We start from the raw sequence: 21,802 nt of genomic DNA on the forward strand, positions 1-21,802 counted from the left end.
GTGTATCGGTATGCTCCCTCGAGCGTTGCACTTTATTCTTCCTTTAGAAGAAGGTTTCGCCGGATATAAACTGTGCACGGACAAATAATGGAGTCACTTGTACTACCATTATACACCTGTTAAACATTCAGAAGCCTCTATTTTTTACTACGTACATATATCGGCAAATTATTAAATAATTTTGATTCGTTCGTTGATCCGACTGATTCTACGTAAATATAAAATTATAGAAAGTCAAATTAAATTAATAGTCTCATAATTAAAATAAAATCTGTTTGAATTCTCTTCTGAGAGATATAGGTAGTTTCTTATTTATTAATACGACGATCTAAAAATATTCGAGGCTACAGTATAAAGAATGCGTTCTACATTCCAACGATAACAAACCTACATCCATAGATGTAGATCTGTACGTCCAACGAAACGATATGCTGCTCTCTTACTAGTTAGTCGCTCGTCCCTCTTTTCATCGCTGATCAAGATCTCCGACACTCTGTGCCAAAGGATCAGCTATCGTCTCGATCAAGATAGCCGCGGCTTTTCAACGGTAACGGTCGAAGAAAACCCCAGAGAAATCCTTGAGAAATCTTTCACTTGTCCCAACTTTTACAAGATAATCTATAAAAGTAGTCTAAGAAATATTCGGACTGTGATTTTAAAAAGATATACATTTAGATTTGTTACAGTACTTTCCAGTTATTACAATCAGAGATATTTTCGTTCACCTGCTCTATGCTTTTCAAAATTAATAGTACAAAATGAGTAGTTCAAAATTAATAGTAGTCTACTTGATAACAATGTCAATTGTTTGTAACGGTATCAAAGGTTGAGATAAAAAACTCAAAAAACGTAATTTTTAGAAGAATTTGTTTGTACATTGTCTAATAAGCTAATAATGTTTTAGATGAAGTCGAGACTTTGTAAAAGAAGCGAGACTTTCATCCCTACCAGCTGACCGCGTGCGAAGTGATGCGTCCAGATACGAAAGAATGGTCCCTCGCAGTCGCCGGAAAAGTCTCGACCGATTCGCTGTATCTTTTCATGAGATGTATATACTATAATGTCCCCTGCGACATTTTTCTTCCCCGGAGAAAAAAGCGGACGCCGGAGCGTAGACCGTGAGTTAGTGGTAGTCGACGGACCCCGGACGCCGTAGTATTTCTCCGGTGAAATTAATGGTGGAACCGAGGGGGGGTTTATCGTAACGTATTCGACGTCGTGGTAGGGTACAAACAGCGCCGTTACCGATACGAATGGTCGGCGGATCGCTTAGAGGCCACGTAGCCCGACACATTCCTCCGCACGAACAGCTCCGAGCCTCTCGTAGAACGGAAGTCTCGCCATTGTCGCTGTAATAGCCACTGCTTTCCCCGGCCACACGTCGTGTTTCAACCCTCTCGCTCATATCGTGACACTTCGTGAACCGGGACCAGGAGAGGAAGAAACAGATGACTCGATGTAATCCAGAGAAGCTTAGTAATCCGGCCATTTTTAAACCTTTGCACTCGAATGGTGACCCTTTGAGATTGTTCCATCACGTTCCAAAATCATTTTTAAACCAACAAAGTGTAGACTTAAAAAATTGTTATTACCGAAACTGTTGTATCAATTTCATAAGCACAAAATGCACTCTGTCGCATAAAATGGAAATACTGTGAGCCAGAGAAATGAGTGTAGATTTCCAGTTAAAATGGCTTCGAGTGCAAAGAGTTAAATTCTAGACCGCATTATTACTCTTGCGGTCCTCGACGTCGGTCCATCGCGATATTCAAAACGTTGAAATACACGTGTCAAAGTGACCCAGATGATCAACCCCCGATACTCTCCCGAGGGACGAATCTCGGAAGACCAATTAAGGCCAAACACCGACGCAAGATTCGGGAGAGCGAGGGGGGCGGGAGGAAGCGGCATCTGTTCCGTTTTAAATCGCAGTTTCGAGCCGGGTATTCGGAAGTTTTCAAACGCCTGGAAAACTTTTCTCTACCCTGGGGGGTGGTGGAGTTGGGGGGGGGGGGGGGGGGAGCAGAGGCCGGAGATAATCGGTTGAATGAATAATTGCGGCAGATGTCTGGCCCGGGTGATTTTCGCGAAACTCGTTACGAGGCAGTCCGTTCCCTCGATGCGCGGACCGTGAGGAACGACCGCTATCTAATTAACCCGCGATCGAAACTTGTCAAAATACCAGAGTCCTTTACGGATGTTTTTGCGAATCGCGCGACCAATTTTTGCGTTATCGCGCGACGCCGTACGTAGAGTAGAGAGTAATATTTAATTTTTACTTAAAGGAGCGGATGAAGTCGACTCGTCACTCTGGTCAATCGAAGCTTTAAAAGTCAATATATTATGTTTATTTATCAATTATTGCCAATATAACTAAGACTTATTATGGATGTATTCTTATGGCGGAAAATATTTCTTGGATTCTAATTTGTTATAAAATATTTTTTTAGCGCATTGAATGGTGAACGGTTAATTGTTACTCACCTCGACGAGGACACCTTTGAAGTTCTGATTGATGGTGACGCTGCCGAGCTTCACGCAGAAATCGCCGATCTCGAACCGCGGCCCCTTCGACTCCATCTTCTGCATCTTGTTCGTGTAGATGCTGGACATCTTGTACATGAGGAGGTCGAACAGGCCGTCCGCTATCAACGGAACCACTTTATTTCCGGATTCGAGGATGGCGAACACCGAGGCCGGTTGCTCGGAGTTGTGGAGAACGTGCAGAGTTCTCTGGACACCTGGAACAAGCGGTCGTCGATTTATAAAACAGAAGGTCTTTATAATTGTTTTAACACTTTACCGGTACCGGTAAAGGCAACCAATAATTTGCTATCTATTACCGAGGTATTATCGTATAATTTAAAAAATATTAGATACCTCTTGCAGTTAGTTTAAACAAAAAATTATTTACAGACTCGTCAACTGTTCCCCGCCACGACTTGCAGTTAGCTCAACGTAATGAAAGTCAAACGCTGGTATCGACCAGAAACAATTTGTTTAGGACGACGTTTCACTGGTTCCATAAAATATGTAAGTTAATATCAATTTTCATTAAAATCAATGTACATGACTAGAGCCTGGCAACTAAGTGTATATTATATAGACGAGTATAATATGATCTAAACGACGTCCATATAATACAAATATAATATAAAATCTATAATCTAATATAATATGAAAAATACATATTTCTTCTATTACACTGTTTCAGTTTAGTCATCCCTGATTTTTCAACGAATTTGGAAACCCTTCCATGCTCGCCCAACACGCCGAACACCCTTCTATCGAACAAACAAGTCAAGATCGCGGTAAGTACTGATTCAATCTCAGTTCTAAATAGAAGAGCATCGTACTTGCGAAATTACCGATGGATTCGTGAAAAGAAAAAAAATGGGATCTCATGCATAGAGAGCCGCAATGGGAGCACGGAATCGCGCGCTTAGTATGCTCGAAGTTGTTTCTGTTTACACCCCCGACGTGCACGCGCATATAACGCGGGCGACCCGGCGAAACTTCGTCGCAACTTGAAGTTTCAGCCGCCCCGTTCAACTTTCAGTTGGGTCGTAACGTTGTCAAGCTGCGCGTTGAATCCTCCGGGCAGAACTATATCCGCATCGCCTGGTCACGTCTTCTATCCTGATCCTCCCCAGTCTTGTATCAATAAACTCCGATTTCCTTGGACAACCGGTTTCGGCCAGATAATGCCCGCCGTTCCATCGTTCCGCCTTTTCTCACGAGTTTTTTTTCTCGTAAAATTGAAACTGGGTTAAAATTAAAATGTCGGACATAGTAGACTAGACTGTCGTAAATTAATTAATGTATTAGCTTCGTTTTATATTTTGGTAATAATATACCGCGGTATAAGATGATTAGTTTCTTGAGTGAGGTACAGGCTCCGCGACAAGTATGGTTGTTTAATTCCTGGCACTATGATATCTTTTAAAACTGCATTGATTAGATTTAACTGCAAATTATTAAGGACTTTTTTGTTTTTAATAATTTGCTTGATGCGAGGATTTTGAAAGAGGATTTTTGTTACGCGATCGTCTTCATTCAACGAGAGCAAATTTAAACAGAAATTCGTTCCAGTGAACCTAAAATTTCAAAACATTTTTATCGTCTAAATACCAATTTCCAATACTCAAATTCTACCTGTTTAAATATTTCAGTCGAAATCTCGATTCAATTAAACCTCATCGACCCAAGTTAACCTCAACCTAGTACAACTCAGTGTTAATCTCCGCCGCGAATATTTTTCCGCGCCGAGATTCGGCCGCGGGAATCCGTTCGAAAATCCCGGCGCGGCGCGGGTACGGTGGTCGATATTTTATCATGGACGTGTCTCGTAACCACGGCGGCAGGATTCGCGCGCGCGCTCGCGAGCTATCGCAGGACGATAAATTCAATCGTGGGTACGCGATGCGTGTTAATTCGTTGCAGCGGGCTACGGGCGGCCGGAGAACGCGGCTGATTTATCGGCCAAATAATTCGCCCGGTCCCCCCCTTGTTTCTCGTACGGGGTAACGCTTCATTAATAATTTCTCGCGGCGGTGATACGCGCGTTGCGAGCGCGCGGGCTCGGACCCGCCGAAATTGGATCAGCGGCGGCAGACCGGCCGGAACAAAGACAGGGCCGCTCGATGAGATTTAATTACGAATTTAAAGAAATTACTCAACGAGAGTAATTAACGGCCGCGACGCTAAAGTGAGAAAGGAATCGATTCGCTAATTCTTATACGTGATTTTTCAAATTAACGCGAAACGTCGCAGTGGCGCGGAACGCGAACGATTTGTCACGTTTCTTCGTTGAAAGCGACACAGATGGTACAAAGCACGGCGGGAAATCGCGATCGGACAAACTCGCGGATAAAAATCGAAAGGCTGTCGGCGATCTCGCGACCGGGCTTTATCTCGTAATTCGTCGCTAACCGCTGTTTTTTATGAAGCCTGTTTCACGGCTGTCGGACGCGCGCAGTTCGATAACGAGCCCCCGCAATCGCTGGCCGCGCTGGCTGCGAGCGCGAGCGCCGATCGAATAAACCCGATACCCTCGATTACGGTCGCCGTCTAATGGTCGATGGTCACTCGTGGCTCTCTACCCTTTGACCTTCGTTACGGCGATCCTTACCCCTAACGTAAATTATGGAAGCGCGGATAATAAATCTCGTGGCAAAACGCGGCGTCGACGGCACACAGTTTCGATTGTAGAGCGCAGTTTTCCGACATATTATTTCATATTTATGGACATATAGGATACAATATTAACCCTTTCGCTACGGGGTCAATTACTTAGTAGTTGACACTGAGGTACGGAATGGTACGAAGTAGAAGTCTTGTTCTCTAAAACAATGATATTTATTATATTTAGTAACACCATTTTCGAAAATATTAGGTCTACCAGAGAATTATTATTAATCACGAATCGCCATCACGCTGGCAAGAGCACAAGCTATGATTCAATTATTACAATAATACAATAAACATTAGGTGCATACAAAATTTATTCCTTTCTTTCGTTCTTTTTAAGAACAAACAGAATCTTCCGGTAATATAACAGTTTGTAATCACAATTTATTTTATTTATAATATTATCTATTGACCAATCGCTGAATGTTAGGTATTTAAGATCTGTTGTAGAACGAATTCAAAGATTACCCAACACAAATGGTTCGCGAGGAAACGGAGCTGACATATGGGGCGATTGTACGTTTTAACAGCTTTCGGTGGGAGTCGAACAGTTTCATTACTCGTCGATTGACACAGCGGTCGTAAAACGCCGAGTATCACGTTCGCGACGGTTAATCAACCGTGGCGAAAGTAGCATCGGGAACGCCGCATTAATCTCATAATTATCGCGACATTATTTATTAAACGATGCCGCCCCGAACCGTAAAGTATACGACCGCATAAATCGCAGGACACGGACTATAAAACGTCGGCGGCTTACGGAAAAACATAATACACGTCGAGATGTATCTTTTATTGGGCGAGTGGTGCGATTCTTTCGCAATGCGCCCAGTTCGTGCTTTACCGCGACGCGGATTTAACCCCTTAGGCACGGCCGGCGAATGTAATTTTTCATTACTGAATTACCATTTTCTTAATGTATATACATTTTTTATACACTTTAATCGTTTATTTTAATAATTAATAATACAATCGAGTGACGCGCGAAACATCCGCGAAAGCCGCCATAATTGCCCGACGTGCCTAAGGGTTTAAACGTGGATTTAACCCTTTCGGTGCCGGAGAACAATATATCGTTGTTGGTTGCTCTAGCAAAAATATTGTTTTTTTAATATTTCCACCAAGTTATTTTATTTTTTCTTTCTCCTCCCTTCTCGAGTTTGGTTATTAACAGGCTAGATCGAACGAGTTTTATACATTTCGCTCAGATGCACGCGATCAGTTTGGTCGGCACTGAAAGGGTTAAACGAACTATTATCGACAAAACGATTTTCTACGATAACCTCATCAACAGTGAACAGTGCGTTCTGCGAACGGAAGGGCGCATCCACGAAGGACGCGGCGTGCAAATCGGACTCGCGAATCGCGGACCAGGGATCGTCGATCCGATTGATATTTGTTTCGTTGCATCGGTAAGACGTTATCGGCCGGGGCTGGCCTGGGGTGGGGGAAGGGTGATCCACGCGCGAGCAGCAACGGGGTGGCGTAGCAGATTTGCGGCTCCTGCGGCGCCTGTGCATCCCCGTGCAGCAGCGGTGCATACGCGCGCGATGCAGACGATGCGGAATGCGGCATGCGGCGCCGTCACAGGACCGTATACGATCGCTCCGGTGTGTGCGAATTAGCCCAGAAAGCGGACACGCGCGCTCGCGCGCCAACGGGGGGTATGAGGGGTACGAGGTTCGTCGGAGAAACACGTTTCTAATCAGCCTGTTCGTTAATCCGAAACGCGGACTCCCCGTGCGGCTCGCATTGTTTTCCACGAATTACAAGCGGAAATAGGTCACTGTCGAAAACCGCACGCGGCCGTGGATATCCACGCCGCTTTCTATCCGTGCTCTCTATCGATGAGGCGCGTCGAGTTTTTCGCGGCGCCGGCGACAACCTTCTCGAATCCCAAACCAGGATTTCACGTTTTCGAAAATCGGCTGTTAATTTGAAATAATCGAAAGCCGTGTTAATTTTGATTTTATCGATGGTATAGTCAAAAATCGAAAGCCGTGTTAATTTTAATTTTCTCGACGGTATAGTCAAAAATCCAAAGCCGTGTTAATTTTAATTTTTTCGACGGTATAGTCAAAAATCGAAAGCCGTGTTAATTTTAATTTTTTCGACGGTATAGTCAAAAATTGAAAGCCGTGTTAATTTTAATTTTCTCGACGGTACAGTCAAAAATCGAAAGCCCTGTTAATTTTAATTTTCTCGACGGTATAGTCAAAAATCGAAAGCCGTATTAATTTTAATGTTTTCGACGGTATAGTAAAAAATCGAAAGCCGTGTTAATTTTAATTTTTTCGACGGTATAGTCAAAAATCGGAAACCGTATTGTATAATTTCATATGAATTTATTATAATTTTAACGATTTCACGAATTAACCAGCTGTTGGATCGTGTCACGTGCAATGTCCAATATATTGTAAAACGATGAACAAATTCGAAACTGTACAGTCTAGATTAGGTTCATTTATTTCGACACGCCAGGAAATGAACAATGAAATTTACATAAAACGTGTCCTATGTTTCTCATTCGTTCACTCATCCCGTTGATAGAAGTTGCGTGTAACATATTATTAAACGATACAATTATCTCATCGATGATAACACATGATCTTATATACATGTACAGGGTGCACCAAAATCATTGTAACTCCGGGAAATGAGGGGTTATTGAGGACATTTCGAATAACCTTTTCTGAACTTAAAAATTAGAGACTTCATATTCAGCAGCCTAATAGTTAAGGTATCAGGTACACAAGTAAATTAATAACAAGTTCTGAAAGGGTTCGCGTTTTACAATGTATAATTAAAGAACAACGTACCCTCAACCCCTTGCACTATAATAACGAATCAAACTCATTGTTATACAACAAATATGTCTACCAATAATTTCTATTACATCGAAATAATCGACTCCCCTGTCATCGTTCAGGAATGAAATTAAACGAAATTAAACTTCCGACTTAATTAGGAAGAAATGATTAAGGATGAAGCAAAGTCGTAATCAGCATAGCTCTAAAAGACGTAATAACGCAAAGGGTTAATTATCTCGCGCGACAAATCCGATGATCGCTGTAGGAACGACTGAGAACACGATTTATTCGTTCGGATAATTGAGCAAAGTACGGTCGAACGCCATTCGTCACCCCGACGACTAAACGGCCGGCGCGACAATAAATAAGCGCGTAATCGGTGTAGAATTAACGGGCATAAAACTGTCCGCGGCTTCCGTGATCTGCAATTAAGAATTTTGTCATTTGACGGCCGGCCGGGGCAGCGCCCAGCGTTATAATTCGCCTCCCCCATAAATAATTCATACGGCGTAGGTTGCGCGCGGCGATACCCCGGCATTATACGGGCAGGACGATTCCAGGTGAGAGGGTTAGGTGTAAGCCCGATGAATTATGAATATTCAAGCGTAGTTCGCACATCGTGTGTTTCGGAACTGTCCGGCATTAAATCCCTCCGATGCACGCACGCTGTGTGTGGGTGGGGGGTGGACCGAAAGCGGTCTCGCGGAATCCCATCGGAACCGAACCACCTTCTTCCGGGACGGATAACGGGGGGCTAACGTAATCAGAAACAGACCGCGTGATCGCGGGAAGTTGAACATCGGTATAGTTACGGTGTTCGGCCGTTCGCTTTTCTTTCGGATCGAATATCCAATTTACCGTTTCGATTCGCGCGAAATATAATATTATATTAATCATTAGCATCGTTGCTCGGAGGTCGTCGTCCCGATCGCGTTCCCGAGCACCAGCTGTCCGTCTTGGCAGAAATTTCCCTGGCGTAGCCGTTCGACGAGCGAACACAAGGCGCGGGCTCTGCTATTTGTATCGTTCGAGAGCTTCGTGACGCGAATGCGAGCCATCCAACGAATACGACGCGGAAGGCTTCCCTTCTTCCATCCCGGCCGCTTTTGCCAAGAAATTCATGGATATCGAGCTTAGAAACTTTCACTGAGGGGGGACGGGGGGGGGGGGGGGGGGCGGCGGCAGCTGGAACTTTTAATAAAGCGATCGCAAATCTCTCTTATACGAAGATGAGACAGAACTGACCGCTTAGACGTGAACTTTCTCTTTCGACCCGTGCCACCCTTCGACCGCGTTCCCTTCGTTCATACGGAACCCCCCCCCCCACGTGGGCGGGTATTTGTTCGAATAGTTCGCCGAACTATTGACTTTGATAATAATGTTAGGGCTTAAGGAGGAAGTTCGGACGATGTCGGGCGAAGTTGAACGAGTCGCTGATCGATAAAGAGCTCTCCGCTCGTACACCAACGCCGTGCCCCTTGGCGAAATTTTAATTTTACGCTGTCTTTGCGACCCTCTTCGATGGACCCCGTACACCCCAGCAATCTCTTCTGCCCTCGAACCCATGTATCACCGAACAAGACCACGCGGACGGATTACACGACGCTGGGTTCCTCGCTATAGTTTGCTAACTCTGACTCGTGACGGTGATTTCCAACAGTGAACTGTTTTAACCCTTTTAACCCTTTTAGTGCCGGACGACGATGTATCGCTTTACCATTCGCATCGCGGGGGAAATTGATCACAAAATAAATTTATAAAATTATTATTATACATAGATATTATTTATAAAACTTCTCCATAAACTGTTTTAACCCTTTTAGTGTCGGACGACGATATATCGCTTTACCATTCGCATCGCGGGGGAAATTGATCACAAAATAAATTTATAAAATTATTATTATACATAGATATTATTTATAAAACTTCTCCGTAAACTGTTTTAACCCTTTTAGTGCCGGACGACGATATATCGCTTTATTATTTGCATCGCGGGGGAAATTGATCACAAAATTTTATAAAATTATTATTATATATATATATTATTTATAAAACTTCTCCATTTCTTCTGTAATACGTTGCTTATTCAATCATGTAAATACCATGCTTGGTTTGGACTTTCCGAGCTTTTCCCTCAGTGAATACGTCAAATTCGTCCTGTTATCTTCGCACAGGTACCCGTTTATACCCAGCAATGAAAGAGTTAAGCGGGGATATTGTTTCGCTCTTTCAAGTGGCAATGAAATTCTGTTATCGATATTATATTCGATAGAATATGTTACAATTGAAAACTGGACAAAATTTGTTGAATTTTCTATTTTTATTAACATGAACAGAAATGCTAGAATTATATTAAAAAATGCAGGGATTAGCTAGCAAAATAACTGTCTTACGGTAATACCATTCGTTGTACCATAAACAACGATCCTTTCGACAAACATGCTGATTCTACTGTTTTATTTTTCACAGTATTTTCGATACATCAATGTTGTGTAATCCGAAATCGTTTAAATATTAAATATTTAATTGTAACATTCAATACCGACTTCGCAGATTTAATACGAACATTCTACCGCTTCAAACGTGGATATCAATTTTAGCATTATTTTCATTCAGCGTGCTTCTACACCGTTTAAATAATACCTCTGTCCTGAGTGTAAATAAATCGTTTCGTATTAAATGGCACGTAAGTACACACGCGTCAATGCCTCCATTGAAGTTATCGTGTGCGAAACACGAACGCGTATGGGCCATTCATTGAAGCTACAATGCGAGTCGACTTAATTTTCCTTTTCTAAATTATGTGGCATAGGGGAGGAGCTAATCGTTTGGCGCACAATTTTACCGATGGCTTAGGGGATGAACGTACAACCCCCTAATACCTTCTATGACCCCTTGCACTATAATAACCGGTCAGACTAAATAAAGATTCCACGCAAGATCTACTAAATTAATAAATTATTAATTTCTTCTAGATCGAAATGAAATTGAATTTTTTTATTATTAAAGCCTAGAAACGAAATTAAATAAAGATTATACAAGGAACAAATATTTTGTAGTTGTATTAAGGAAATATTATAAGGGCAAATAAATGCTAATCGATGCAGCGTGAAAGGACTCGTAGCGCAAGGGGTTGAACGAAAAATCCTATCAATGTCTATTCAAAGTTAAGCCGCTTTTTGTTCGGTTGAACGATTTGTATAAACGATTCAACTTGAATGTTTCACATGTTGCATAATTCTGTGGCGTCCCAAATGTTCGTAGCACACCAGACGTGTTAACATTCTATACCCAATTTGATTAAACGAATATAGAAAAAGCATTTATTATTTTTATTATTATTATTATCATAATTCTTTATTAACGAGCTAGTAAGGTAATTTTAATTGAATTTTTTAATTGATTTATATTTCATTTTAATTTACTATAAGACTTTACTATATTGTTTACCATTTGACAGTGTTAGATATTATTATAATAATCGCAGTTGACCTAGGCCCACTCATGTCTATTAATCATTTATATTGTTCAACAACTGCGCAACAATTGTGCTACTAATGGGGTAGTTCTTCGACACGGAAGACAAGGAAAATATTTTTGTCGGTATCGGCGCGCACGAGGATCGATGGTCCCGCTAAAACGATGATTATAGCAATCAACAGCGATCGTTCCGTTCTGCTCCTCGAACGGTCCGAGACGGGCGGAGCGCGCGTGCTCCTCGAAAACTCGTGACAAATTGGAGCCCAGGGTTGAAGATTAATCGGGAAAAGTACTACGCCCGATTCTCCTCATTCGTTCCGGTGCACCGAATTCGCTCCGCCGAAGATCATCCTGCTTCGTCGACAATAACAGTTACGAAAGTCGTCTTCTACGCGCCACACTTACTCTTTCTCTCTCTCTTCGTCTCTGACATGTCTCTCTCTTTTTTGCTGTGATATGTTTTCTCTCTTTCTTTGTCATATTCGATCTCTTTCTCTCTCATAATCAATCTCTTTCTCTCTCATATTTACTCTCTGATATTCTCTCTCTTTTCCTATCATACTCACTCTCTTATTTTCTCTTATATTTTCTCACTTTCTCTCTCATATTCACTCTCTTCTTTCTCTCTGATATTCACTCTATTTCTCTCTCATATTCACTCTCTTTTCTCTCTCTGATATTCACTCTATTTCTCTCTCACATTCACTCTTTTCTCTCTCTGATATTCTCTCCTTTTCTCTTTATATTCTCTCTCTTTCTCTCTCAAATCCACCCTCCTTCTTTCGCCTCCCCTGTCTCTCTCTCTTTCAGTTCGTCTCTCTTCCTTTTTTCTGCCCTCTCTGAGTTTTTCTTTTTCCCTTATACTTTCTCCATTCTTTCTCTCTCTCTCTCTCTCTTCTCTTATTCTTCCTTTCCGTCTCTCCCCTTCTTCCTCGGTCTCTCCCCTAGTTCGTGACGCAAACAGTCCGAACCGTGATTCCATTGTGTCTTGTATCCCTTCGTGTCACGGGGTCACGAACAAAAAATCGCCGCGGGGGTTGGGATGAGCGGGGTGGGGGGTGGTGAGCGGTGGGGTCGAAGGGTGACTGGTTGTGCTCATTGTCAAGCAATTTATCCTGCATTCAGGTTGCGACCGATACGTAGAATCCTTTCTCCTTTCTCCGGGGAGGGCGTGCCCAAAGCTCGCGTTCCGGAATGGCTTTTTATTACGGTGTTTAATTCGCCATGGTTTCGTCGTTTGGTACCGCGGAGCTCGTAATTCCGCTCCGCCGAACTCGTTCATGGTGATTCGATGGCACGGCCACCACCCGGCATATGCTCGCTTCTCTCGTGGCGCAATTTTTGTCTCATTGTTCGCTAAGGGTAGATCTTCTTTGTCAGAGTAACGAAAATGTATCTGTTCAGATTGTTAGCACCGCGGCGCGATCGGAAGTAAATTATTAAAATTAACCTTTGTTGGTTTGTATGATGGTGAATTGTAGAAATTAATCTTTATTGATTTGTATTATAGTGAATTTAAAAATTAATCTTTGTCGATTTGTATGATACTGAATTATAAAAATTAATTTTTTTCGATTTCTTTACGTCGGTCCATTTACCATGAAACGCGTTTAAATAATAGAGTGTACATAAATAATGTGTACTATAATATTGCATACACATTCGCAAGTTCACCTGTGACCAGCTGGAACAGCAATTATAATTCCACTGCGGCAAAATCAAAGATCTCCGTGTAATGGGTACTGCATAGTTGAACGCAAGAGATCCGGTTAATCGAATATATTCATCCGTTCACGCAGTTAGTTAAGCCTTTGAAGATTATGTTCCAGGCAATTGGCTTAAAAATCGCAAGCTCTCCGCGACATACCAGAAGAGGTCAATCCGATCGATCGACGAATTACAATTTATGAAATTATTTGCCGGCCACGCGCGTGCCTGCCAATGTATCGCAACGAAATCGAGCGAGCGATTCGGGTTGCAGTTCGATCGCTATAGATCATTCTATCTATAGATTCGCTATAGTTTATTAGATATATAGATTCTTCGATCTATAGATTCGCTAAAAATTCGCTATAGATTCTTCGATCTATAGATTTGCTAAAAATTCGCTATAGACTCTTAGATCTATAAATTCGCTATAGATTCTTAGATCTATAGATTTGCTAAAAATTCGCTATAGATTCTTAGATCTATAAATTCGCTATAGATTCTTAGATCTATAAATTCGTTATAAATTCGCTATAGCTTTTTGGATTCGCGATAAATTCGCTATAGATTCTTAGATTCGCTATAGATTCTTAGATCTATAAATTCGCTATAAATTCTTAGAGTCGCTATAAATTCGGTATAGATTCTTAGATTTGCTATAAATTCGCTATAGATTCTTAGATTTGCTATAAATTCGCTATAGATTCTTAGATTTGCTATAAATTCGCTATAGATTCTTAGATTCGCTATAAATTCGCTATAGATTCTTAGATCTATAAATTCGCTATAAATTCCTAGATTCGCTATAAATTCGCTATAGATTCTTAGATTTGCTATAAATTCGCTATAGATTCGCTATAGGTACTTTTCCACCACCATAGACTCTCTTTGGTCCAACGGACTGGCGAGTTCATCGAAAGGTAGAATATCGACAGAATTTTCAAGCCGCTCGCCAGCTTTTGTACGTTGAAATTCAATCGGGTTTATTAGCGCAACTCGCAGCTGAGGAGCTTCCGTTCGCTAATTACTGCGTTAAGTCCGTTGTACCGAGTCCAACGGGTAATTTCATCGCCGCGCCCGGGAAACTTTGCACCATACGTCGGCGGCAGGACTGCATACCGGTTTCCACGGGTAACGCGTTTCGAGGGTTCTTTGTTTCATCGTTAATAATACCCTATCCCCTTTTTCGGTGACAGCCATTGGGAACATTGGACAATTTTTCATTCACTCGGAACTGAATTTTACCATCGTCGCGCAAGAACACGTGGAAAATTGTTCTACATCGAATTTCAATTTTATAAAAATTCAATTTCTAACCCTTTGTACTCGAGTGATGACTATGAAGCACCATTGAATTTATTCTATCACATTCTAAAATAATGTTTATATTAAGAAAGTTTAGGTTTGAAAAATTCTCAATAGTGGAATTATTGATATGAGTCATAAGTATCAATTTTATATGTAGAAAATATATTTTGTCACATAAAATGAAATGAAATGAAATTCTTCTGTTATCAGAGTATAGAAACGAAGGTAAATAGAGACAATGAAAGAAACAAAAATTGTCTGGTCCTATTGACATAATCTTGATATAAACACAATGAAAGGAATAAAAATTGTCTGGCCCTACTGACATAACATTGACATAGAAATAATAAAAGAAACAAAAATCGTCTGGTCCTACTGAAATAACCTTGACACAAAGACAATAAAAGAACTAAAAATTGTCTGGTGATATTAACATAACCTTGCCATAAAGACGACAAAAGAAACAAAAATCGTCTGGTCCTATTAACAAATATCAAGGACGAATGAGTGCTAATCAACGCAGGACGAGAGGATTCCCAATACAAAGGGTTACCGGAAAAGGAAAGACTTTTGCTTGGAAGCGTCGCGCGACATTTCCGGTCGTACTGAGAAGAGCCGCGAGCCGGAAAGCTCGATCCGCTGGCAAAGGGTTGAAGCACGAAACTCGTTTAGAAATTCGAGCGAGAGCCGCTCTCGTTCGCCGGCGAGGTTGAAGGTGTTCTGATCGAAGGCCGGGGCCGAATCCGTCGTCGTTTCGACGTCTCGACGTCGGCGTTCCGCGCCGCCGACAGACGCGCGATCCGCCGAGAGACGGGGACGCGCGCGAGAGAGAGCGGAACGTTTCGCGCAGGGGGTTTCCGTGCGCGATGCCACCAGCCAACCCGACCGGTAGCTATCTAGGGGGCTGTTTTCTCCCTCTCAGTTGGCCGCGATTCAGCGCCGGGTGTATGTCCCGGTCGTCGCGCGCGCGGGCTTAGACCGACCGACGCGCGAAACAAACGGGAACAAGCGAGAACCGGAGAGAGAGAGATTCGGCGCGTTCACCTCGCACGAGAAAACTCGACCGAACCGTCGGGGCGATCGGCGTGTGGTAAAGGGTTTCGCGCGTGTGTTCAAGCCCCTCTCCGTGTGGAAAAACCGGATTCTCGACGGTGCTCGACGGAGAGTTTCGAGGCCCCTGGGGACCGGGTAATAAATCGATTCCGTGGCGAGGAAGATCCGAGCGGAGCCGAGCCTCGTTTTCTACGATTCAAACCGATCCGACGCGGCCGATCGTCGGACACGTTCACCTCGTCCCGCAAACAGTGCGACACGGTACGACCGAGGATCCTTGCGAAGAAAATGCTCGTCGACAATGGGCCGCCGAGATGCTCGAGATAGCCGAGGGACTCCGGCAGACTTCGTCCGCGATAGACGCGGCGCTCTCGTCATCGATTAATTAAGCGGGACAGTCGAGTGGACAAAAATTCTGCCAAGGTTCGGGGGAACACAGCAGGCTGTTTCCGGGTGACGCCGCCAGGAAGATTGATTGCGTTAAAGTGGAACTGGTGCACGATCTCCTCCGTTCGTTCCCGTTCCGATCGGGCCGCCGTTTCCAGCCCCGCGAAATCAATTCTCCGCGCGACACATCGCTCGCTCGCTCGCTCTCTCTCTCTCTCTCTCTCTCTCACTGTGTGTGCTGCCGGTCGACGGAGTAACAATTTAGCTGTCGCCCGGGATGGAGTCCCGCAGGATCCTCGCGAGTCCCGCGGGCCGGATCAGCGGATAACGCGGGGCTGCCCCGCGAAGGAGCTTTCTCTTCCGGTGACCCTGCGGTCGGGAAAAAAAAATCGATGGGAACCAGTCGTTCCCTTTCTCTTCGTCGGCTGCGGGACCCGGTGTCGCTCGTCATGAAAATCGCCACGGCGGTCTCACCCATCGTCACGGACATTTGTCGTCGAACAAGAGAATGATCCTCGACGCGACTCACCCCAGGAATCGCTGCAACCTGGAGCAACCGAGAGGCGGCCGAGTCTTCGGCACGCGTCCGCAGAGCGAACAGAATCGATCGCAGCTTCGACAATAATTTGCAAAGCCGATGCGGCGGCGGGTCTCCTCCTCCTCCTCGGTGTCTAAATTGCTGCGAGCTCCCTGGTAATGCACCGTGAAACGGCCGCTGCGTGCTCCAAGATCCCGGCTGATTGTCTCGAGCACGAGTGGCACGCGGCGCGACTCCCGAGCGAACCAGGTCGATGTTCCAGTTTGCCCGGTTAATTAATACCAGCTTTCGACGTCGAGCAGCCGATCTCTTCGGATCTCTTCGCTTTGGGAACCGGCGTTCACCAGGGTTTCTTTTCTATGGGCGAGCACCATGGTGTCCGGTGACGCGGTCGTTCGTCAGTGTCGGGGGGAATATAACTCGAAGAGAGCAGAATAATGCCTGGCTGGTGTTCGAATCGTACAACTTGTAAATAGCTGTGCACGCGAAAGGCTCGAGAGATTTAATCCTGGAAATTCACGCGACCTCTGCGAACGGGTTTTTATAACGCACCGCCGTCAACACGGCGGAAAACTTGTTCGTCCACGGAACAGTGTTATCTATCCTAGAAACATACACGAACGCGGGCGTTTCTCGCGGATGGGGCAAATGTTTAACACCGCCTGACAATACGGAGAGAGAGAAAGACAGAGAGAGAGAGATAGATAGAGAGAGAGAGGCGGCAGACGATCGTCGTTGCGGAGCTGTGTCCGGGGGCGGAACGTGTGTCGAACATGCATGGTTTTAGTAGGTCACCCAGGGGGTAGAAGAAAGTTCATAACTCCGGAAACTTGAGGAAGCTCTGCGTCAGCGAGTGCGCCGGACGGAAAGCGTAAACAACATTTTGGAAATTCATTCGTACCCATCGGAGCACAGCGGAGAAACGTTCGTCGCTGGAACGGAGATATTCGCTCGGATGGACGGGGCTCTCTCTCTCGGGGTTGAAACGATTTAAAGAGGACGCTTCGGAAGGATACGGACAATAAGTATTATTGCGACGGTGGTGGAATATCGACGAGATTTGTAACAGACAAATTTTTCCTGGCGATTCGGGGATAAATGTTGAGAGAACGGTGGCAAACCGGCGATCAATTTGCTTAAGTTATCGAAGATATTGAAAATTGAGATTTGAAAATTGAAAATTGAAGATTAAAACCTGAAAACTGAAAACTAAAAATTGAAAATTGAAAATTGAAAATTAAAAACTGAAAACTGAAAACTGAAAATTAAAAATTGAAATTTGAAATTTTGAAGATTGAAAATTGAAAATTAAAATTTTGAAGATTGAAGATTGAAAATTAAAAGTTGGCGCGTCGAAGAGGATTCCCTTGATAGGACGAACAATATAATATAATGTAACATAACCAAGTGGATTTCAGGGTCCAGACAATAAAAATGCCGCTGCTCTCATCTGGTCGCCCAGCGAAATAATATATCCCGCGACGGAAGAGATGCGCCGGCGAGCCGACAATACAATAGTTTACATATTTCGTTCGCGAACGCGACGCGAGATCGTCTGTACAAAAGGAGTATAATGGACGGGTAACATAGTTTCCTCCGCGCACCGAATGGAAAAATAAATCTGCCGCGCGCGCGAGAGAGCGAACGGCGAAGCGGCGATAAATCAGTTTCCGCATTCCGGTGAAAGTTCAGAGTGGAATTAAGTGTTCGGCGTGACAATGAAATCCTGAACTGCTAAACACGCCGATAAAGAGTTGCGCGATCGGGTTCTTGCTCCGGGATATCCTGTCTATAAATGAAGAAATGCCAATGGGAATAAATTGTAATCGGTGAACTCTGAAATTATAAATTTTCGCGGAACGGTAAAGCCATGGTTTTTGCAGTGAAATGTTGCAAAGATTGCTTCGAGGTTCGTATTTATAATTAACAAAGTTGGTGAGAATTGGACTGAGAATTTAGTGGGACAATAAAATAAATAAATATCATATTTTGCGGATAAATATTCTGAAATCGTACCTTAAGAGATCGCTGATAAATCGGTGATAAATCGGTGATAAATCGGTGATAAATCGGTGATAAATCGGTGATGGATCGGTGATAGATCGTACGATAAGTTCGAAGTGATGACTCAAAGTGAAACGAAACTTTGGTGACCCGCTTTCACCGATGGAAACCAAAACGGAGAAATAAATATCGGGAAACGTCGTACCTTTGAAAAGATCGGTGATAAATCGTTGATAAATCGGTTCGTATGTTCCAAGCGGTAATCGAGGATAGCTCCGAGAACGCGTCCAGATAAGGAAGCGAACGGACGAGTGCTCCGAGCGAAGGTGGTGGAGGAGAAGGAGAAGCGTTGAAAAACCGCTGGTGAATTAATTCGCAGGTTCTCGGTGAAGGTTCAAAGTGCAATGGAATCGTTGCGGCGTCACCTTCCGGGTGAACTCTGACGCGGGATAGGAGGGGAGGGGGTTTGGGGTGGTGCGTCTTGTCGAAACCGGGGCGAGGTGATTAATCGGCACTGCGGATACGTCGGCGAGTCGACGCGACCGGAATCGTCCGCGCGATTCTCATCCGCTCTACGACCTTCCTTCTCGCCGCAGACGTCGACGAGGAGCTCGCGTCGACGGTCGATGTGAGGTTCGCGGGCGGCCAGCGAGAGAAACCCTGTGGAATCGCGGACGAACTTGTCGAACCTCGTCGCTTAGTACTTTTCGTTTGGGTTAAAATTATTTAAACGTAGACGGCCTTTTCTAGCGTCAAACGGTGGTGGTCGAAATTCTGGAATTACGAATAAATTCATAGAGATCGATGTAGATCCGCGAGTTACCGCGCCGTTCGACTACCCCTTGCAAATTTTCCTATACGAAGCAATCTCTTCTTTTAATTCTGTTATTAAACATTTTTATCAAATTCACTTGAATTCAATCTTTCAGGCACGACTGAATTTTACTCGAATTTTTCGTAATTAAATTACCATTTTTCTTAATATACAATTCATTCGGTATAGTTGTATATAAATATTTAAGAGTATCCTTTTCGATCTAGTAAAGTTATTTATAGTAGAATCACGTGTTTTATATAGCTTGTAGAAATTCAACAAATGCATTAGAAATCTTTTAGGATCTTATTTTAGTTGTCACGATTTATCTTTGGTATATTAACCTCTTTTCTCAATATATATATTCTTCACATTCGTATATGAATAGCTATACCAATATTCTTTTCTTAGTATATTATACACATACACTGTCATTTTAATCGTTCACTTTAAACTTTACCTACAAGTTTACATAAACTTTAATACAATTCAGTAAAACACGAAAGGGGGGGGCGAGAATTTTCAACTAAAATTGCAAAACCAATTTTATGGTCTGGTGAATCTAGTGTCAAATTAATTATCCAACGCGAAAGATAAACAATAACTTCTCGCTGAGAATTTTATTTGTTTGAATCCACTTTTCATTCGGAGCTTTTATTTACTCGTTCCTTTTAGATCTATTTCAAGCGAAGTAATTATTAATTTCAAGCAAAGTGATTTATAATTTCAAGCAAAGTAATTTATAATTTCAAGCAAAGTAATTTATAATTTCAAGCAAAGTGATTTATAATTTCAAGCAAAGTGATTTATAATTTCAAGCGAAATAGTTCAGCTACTTCAAGCGAAAAGTAAATAAAATACCAATCTTCCATAAAACGAAAACGAGAACTAATGAAACAGTTATACGGAATACACCGCGGCTTCCGTTTCTATATTCAACTGTCCATCGTCCGTTCTTCTCGCCGATGGTATACATTTTCTTCTTACATTTCCATATTCTTGCATCCGGGATAACAGTAGTTTCGGTATTATTGTTACTCGTTTTTTAAACTCGTTTCGAAACTTGCCCCGCGCGAAGACTATCGCGGTCGCAGGCGCGCGACTCGATTATTCAGATTACTTCGGGCACTTCTTTAGGTTGGTTGGCAGACCCGCGGCGAGTTGTCAAGTCCCCCGACGATTCCTTAAACTTCGAACAACTTTCCGTCCAAAGTCGATTTACGCGAGACAGACTACGAACTAATTTTAGTTGATCATGTATAATCGACCAAAGAGAAAGAGAGAGAAAGAGAGAGAGGGAGTTCGCGACCTCTCCGGTTACGTCTTCACCACGCCTCCCCGATCTCGCGTGCTAACACGGTGTGCGCCAGTCTGCGGCTGACAGTTAAATTGTTTAACAATTACGTGCGGTAGCAAATGACTATCATCTGTCCGAACTGTTAATCGGATCGACGATCGATCGTAACGCGGGTCCGTGGGTTCGACGATCGTGCAATGATCGTCCCTTGTCGAAACGGTGATTGATTTCGCGGCGAAATCTTCCGAGGGAAAAAGATTCTCCGATTGAAGCGGTCCCCTTTAACCCTTTGCACCGCGTTGTCTCCTCTCAGGAGACATCTCGATTCCAGTATATATCACTAGGTATCATAGTTAATTAGCCCCTTGCGCTACGACTCCTTTTACGTTCATTAGCACTTATTTGTTCTTAACCCTTTGAACCCAGAGCCATTTCAATTATAAATCTGAAATAATTTGTCCGGCTTATAATATTTTTATTTTATGCGACATAGTGTATGTGAAACTAATTTTTCCGAGTCATACTAACGCTTTTATTGTTAACAATTTACAAATAAACTCTGTTAGTATAAAAATGATTTTCGAACGCGACAGAATAATTTTAGTGGTCCACTCGAGTGCAAAGGGTTAATACTTTTCTTAATAGGATCAGATAATTTTTATTTCTTGTACTGTCTTTATTTAGTTCCACTTCTAGACCTCGATAATAGAAAAATTCAATTTTCGATCTATAAGAAATTAATACTATATTATACTAATTAATATACGTATATTAATTATAATATTATTGTAGTATATAGTATATAGTATTGTACGTTCGTATAATATGATATACTAACATTAACATGCGTATACTACACAATACAAAGGTTTACAAGTGCCGGTAGGCAACATCTATGACAGCGCGTAGCGCAAAGGGTTAAGTGACGTTACCGGTTCACTGTTTGTTTCGGAACGAACCGCAGCTAGAACCACTTTATCGTAGTGGTAAGTTAATTGACGGTTCAATTTACATCTATCAACATTTTCTCCGTTCCCATATCTGGCATGCCGACCGTTTGACAGCTGTGCGCGGTGCTTTGTGCTCCTGACCTAATTATTTTTCTAGTTTAAATCAAATATCGCCGACTAAATAACAAAACGAACAAGAGCCGACAATAGCGCAGCGTGCTTCAAATTATTTATTAAATAGTATTTCCGATATAAAATTCTTCG

At 42.9% G+C, this 21,802-nt stretch overlaps 1 protein-coding gene across 1 annotated transcript in view; it reads right to left on the minus strand.

Moving 5' to 3' along the window:
• The window catches only part of LOC144477029 (mediator of RNA polymerase II transcription subunit 20-like), a 137,434-nt gene that overhangs the window by 640 nt on the left and 114,992 nt on the right, over positions 1–21,802 (minus strand). Inside the window, exon 3 of the mRNA XM_078194444.1 lies at positions 2,485–2,741. Coding sequence (XP_078050570.1) covers positions 2,485–2,741 — 257 coding nt within the window. The remainder of the gene's footprint in view (positions 1–2,484; positions 2,742–21,802) is intronic.

This window comes from Augochlora pura, chromosome 2 (genome assembly GCF_028453695.1).
Source record: "Augochlora pura isolate Apur16 chromosome 2, APUR_v2.2.1, whole genome shotgun sequence".
NCBI lineage: Eukaryota > Metazoa > Arthropoda > Insecta > Hymenoptera > Halictidae > Augochlora > Augochlora pura.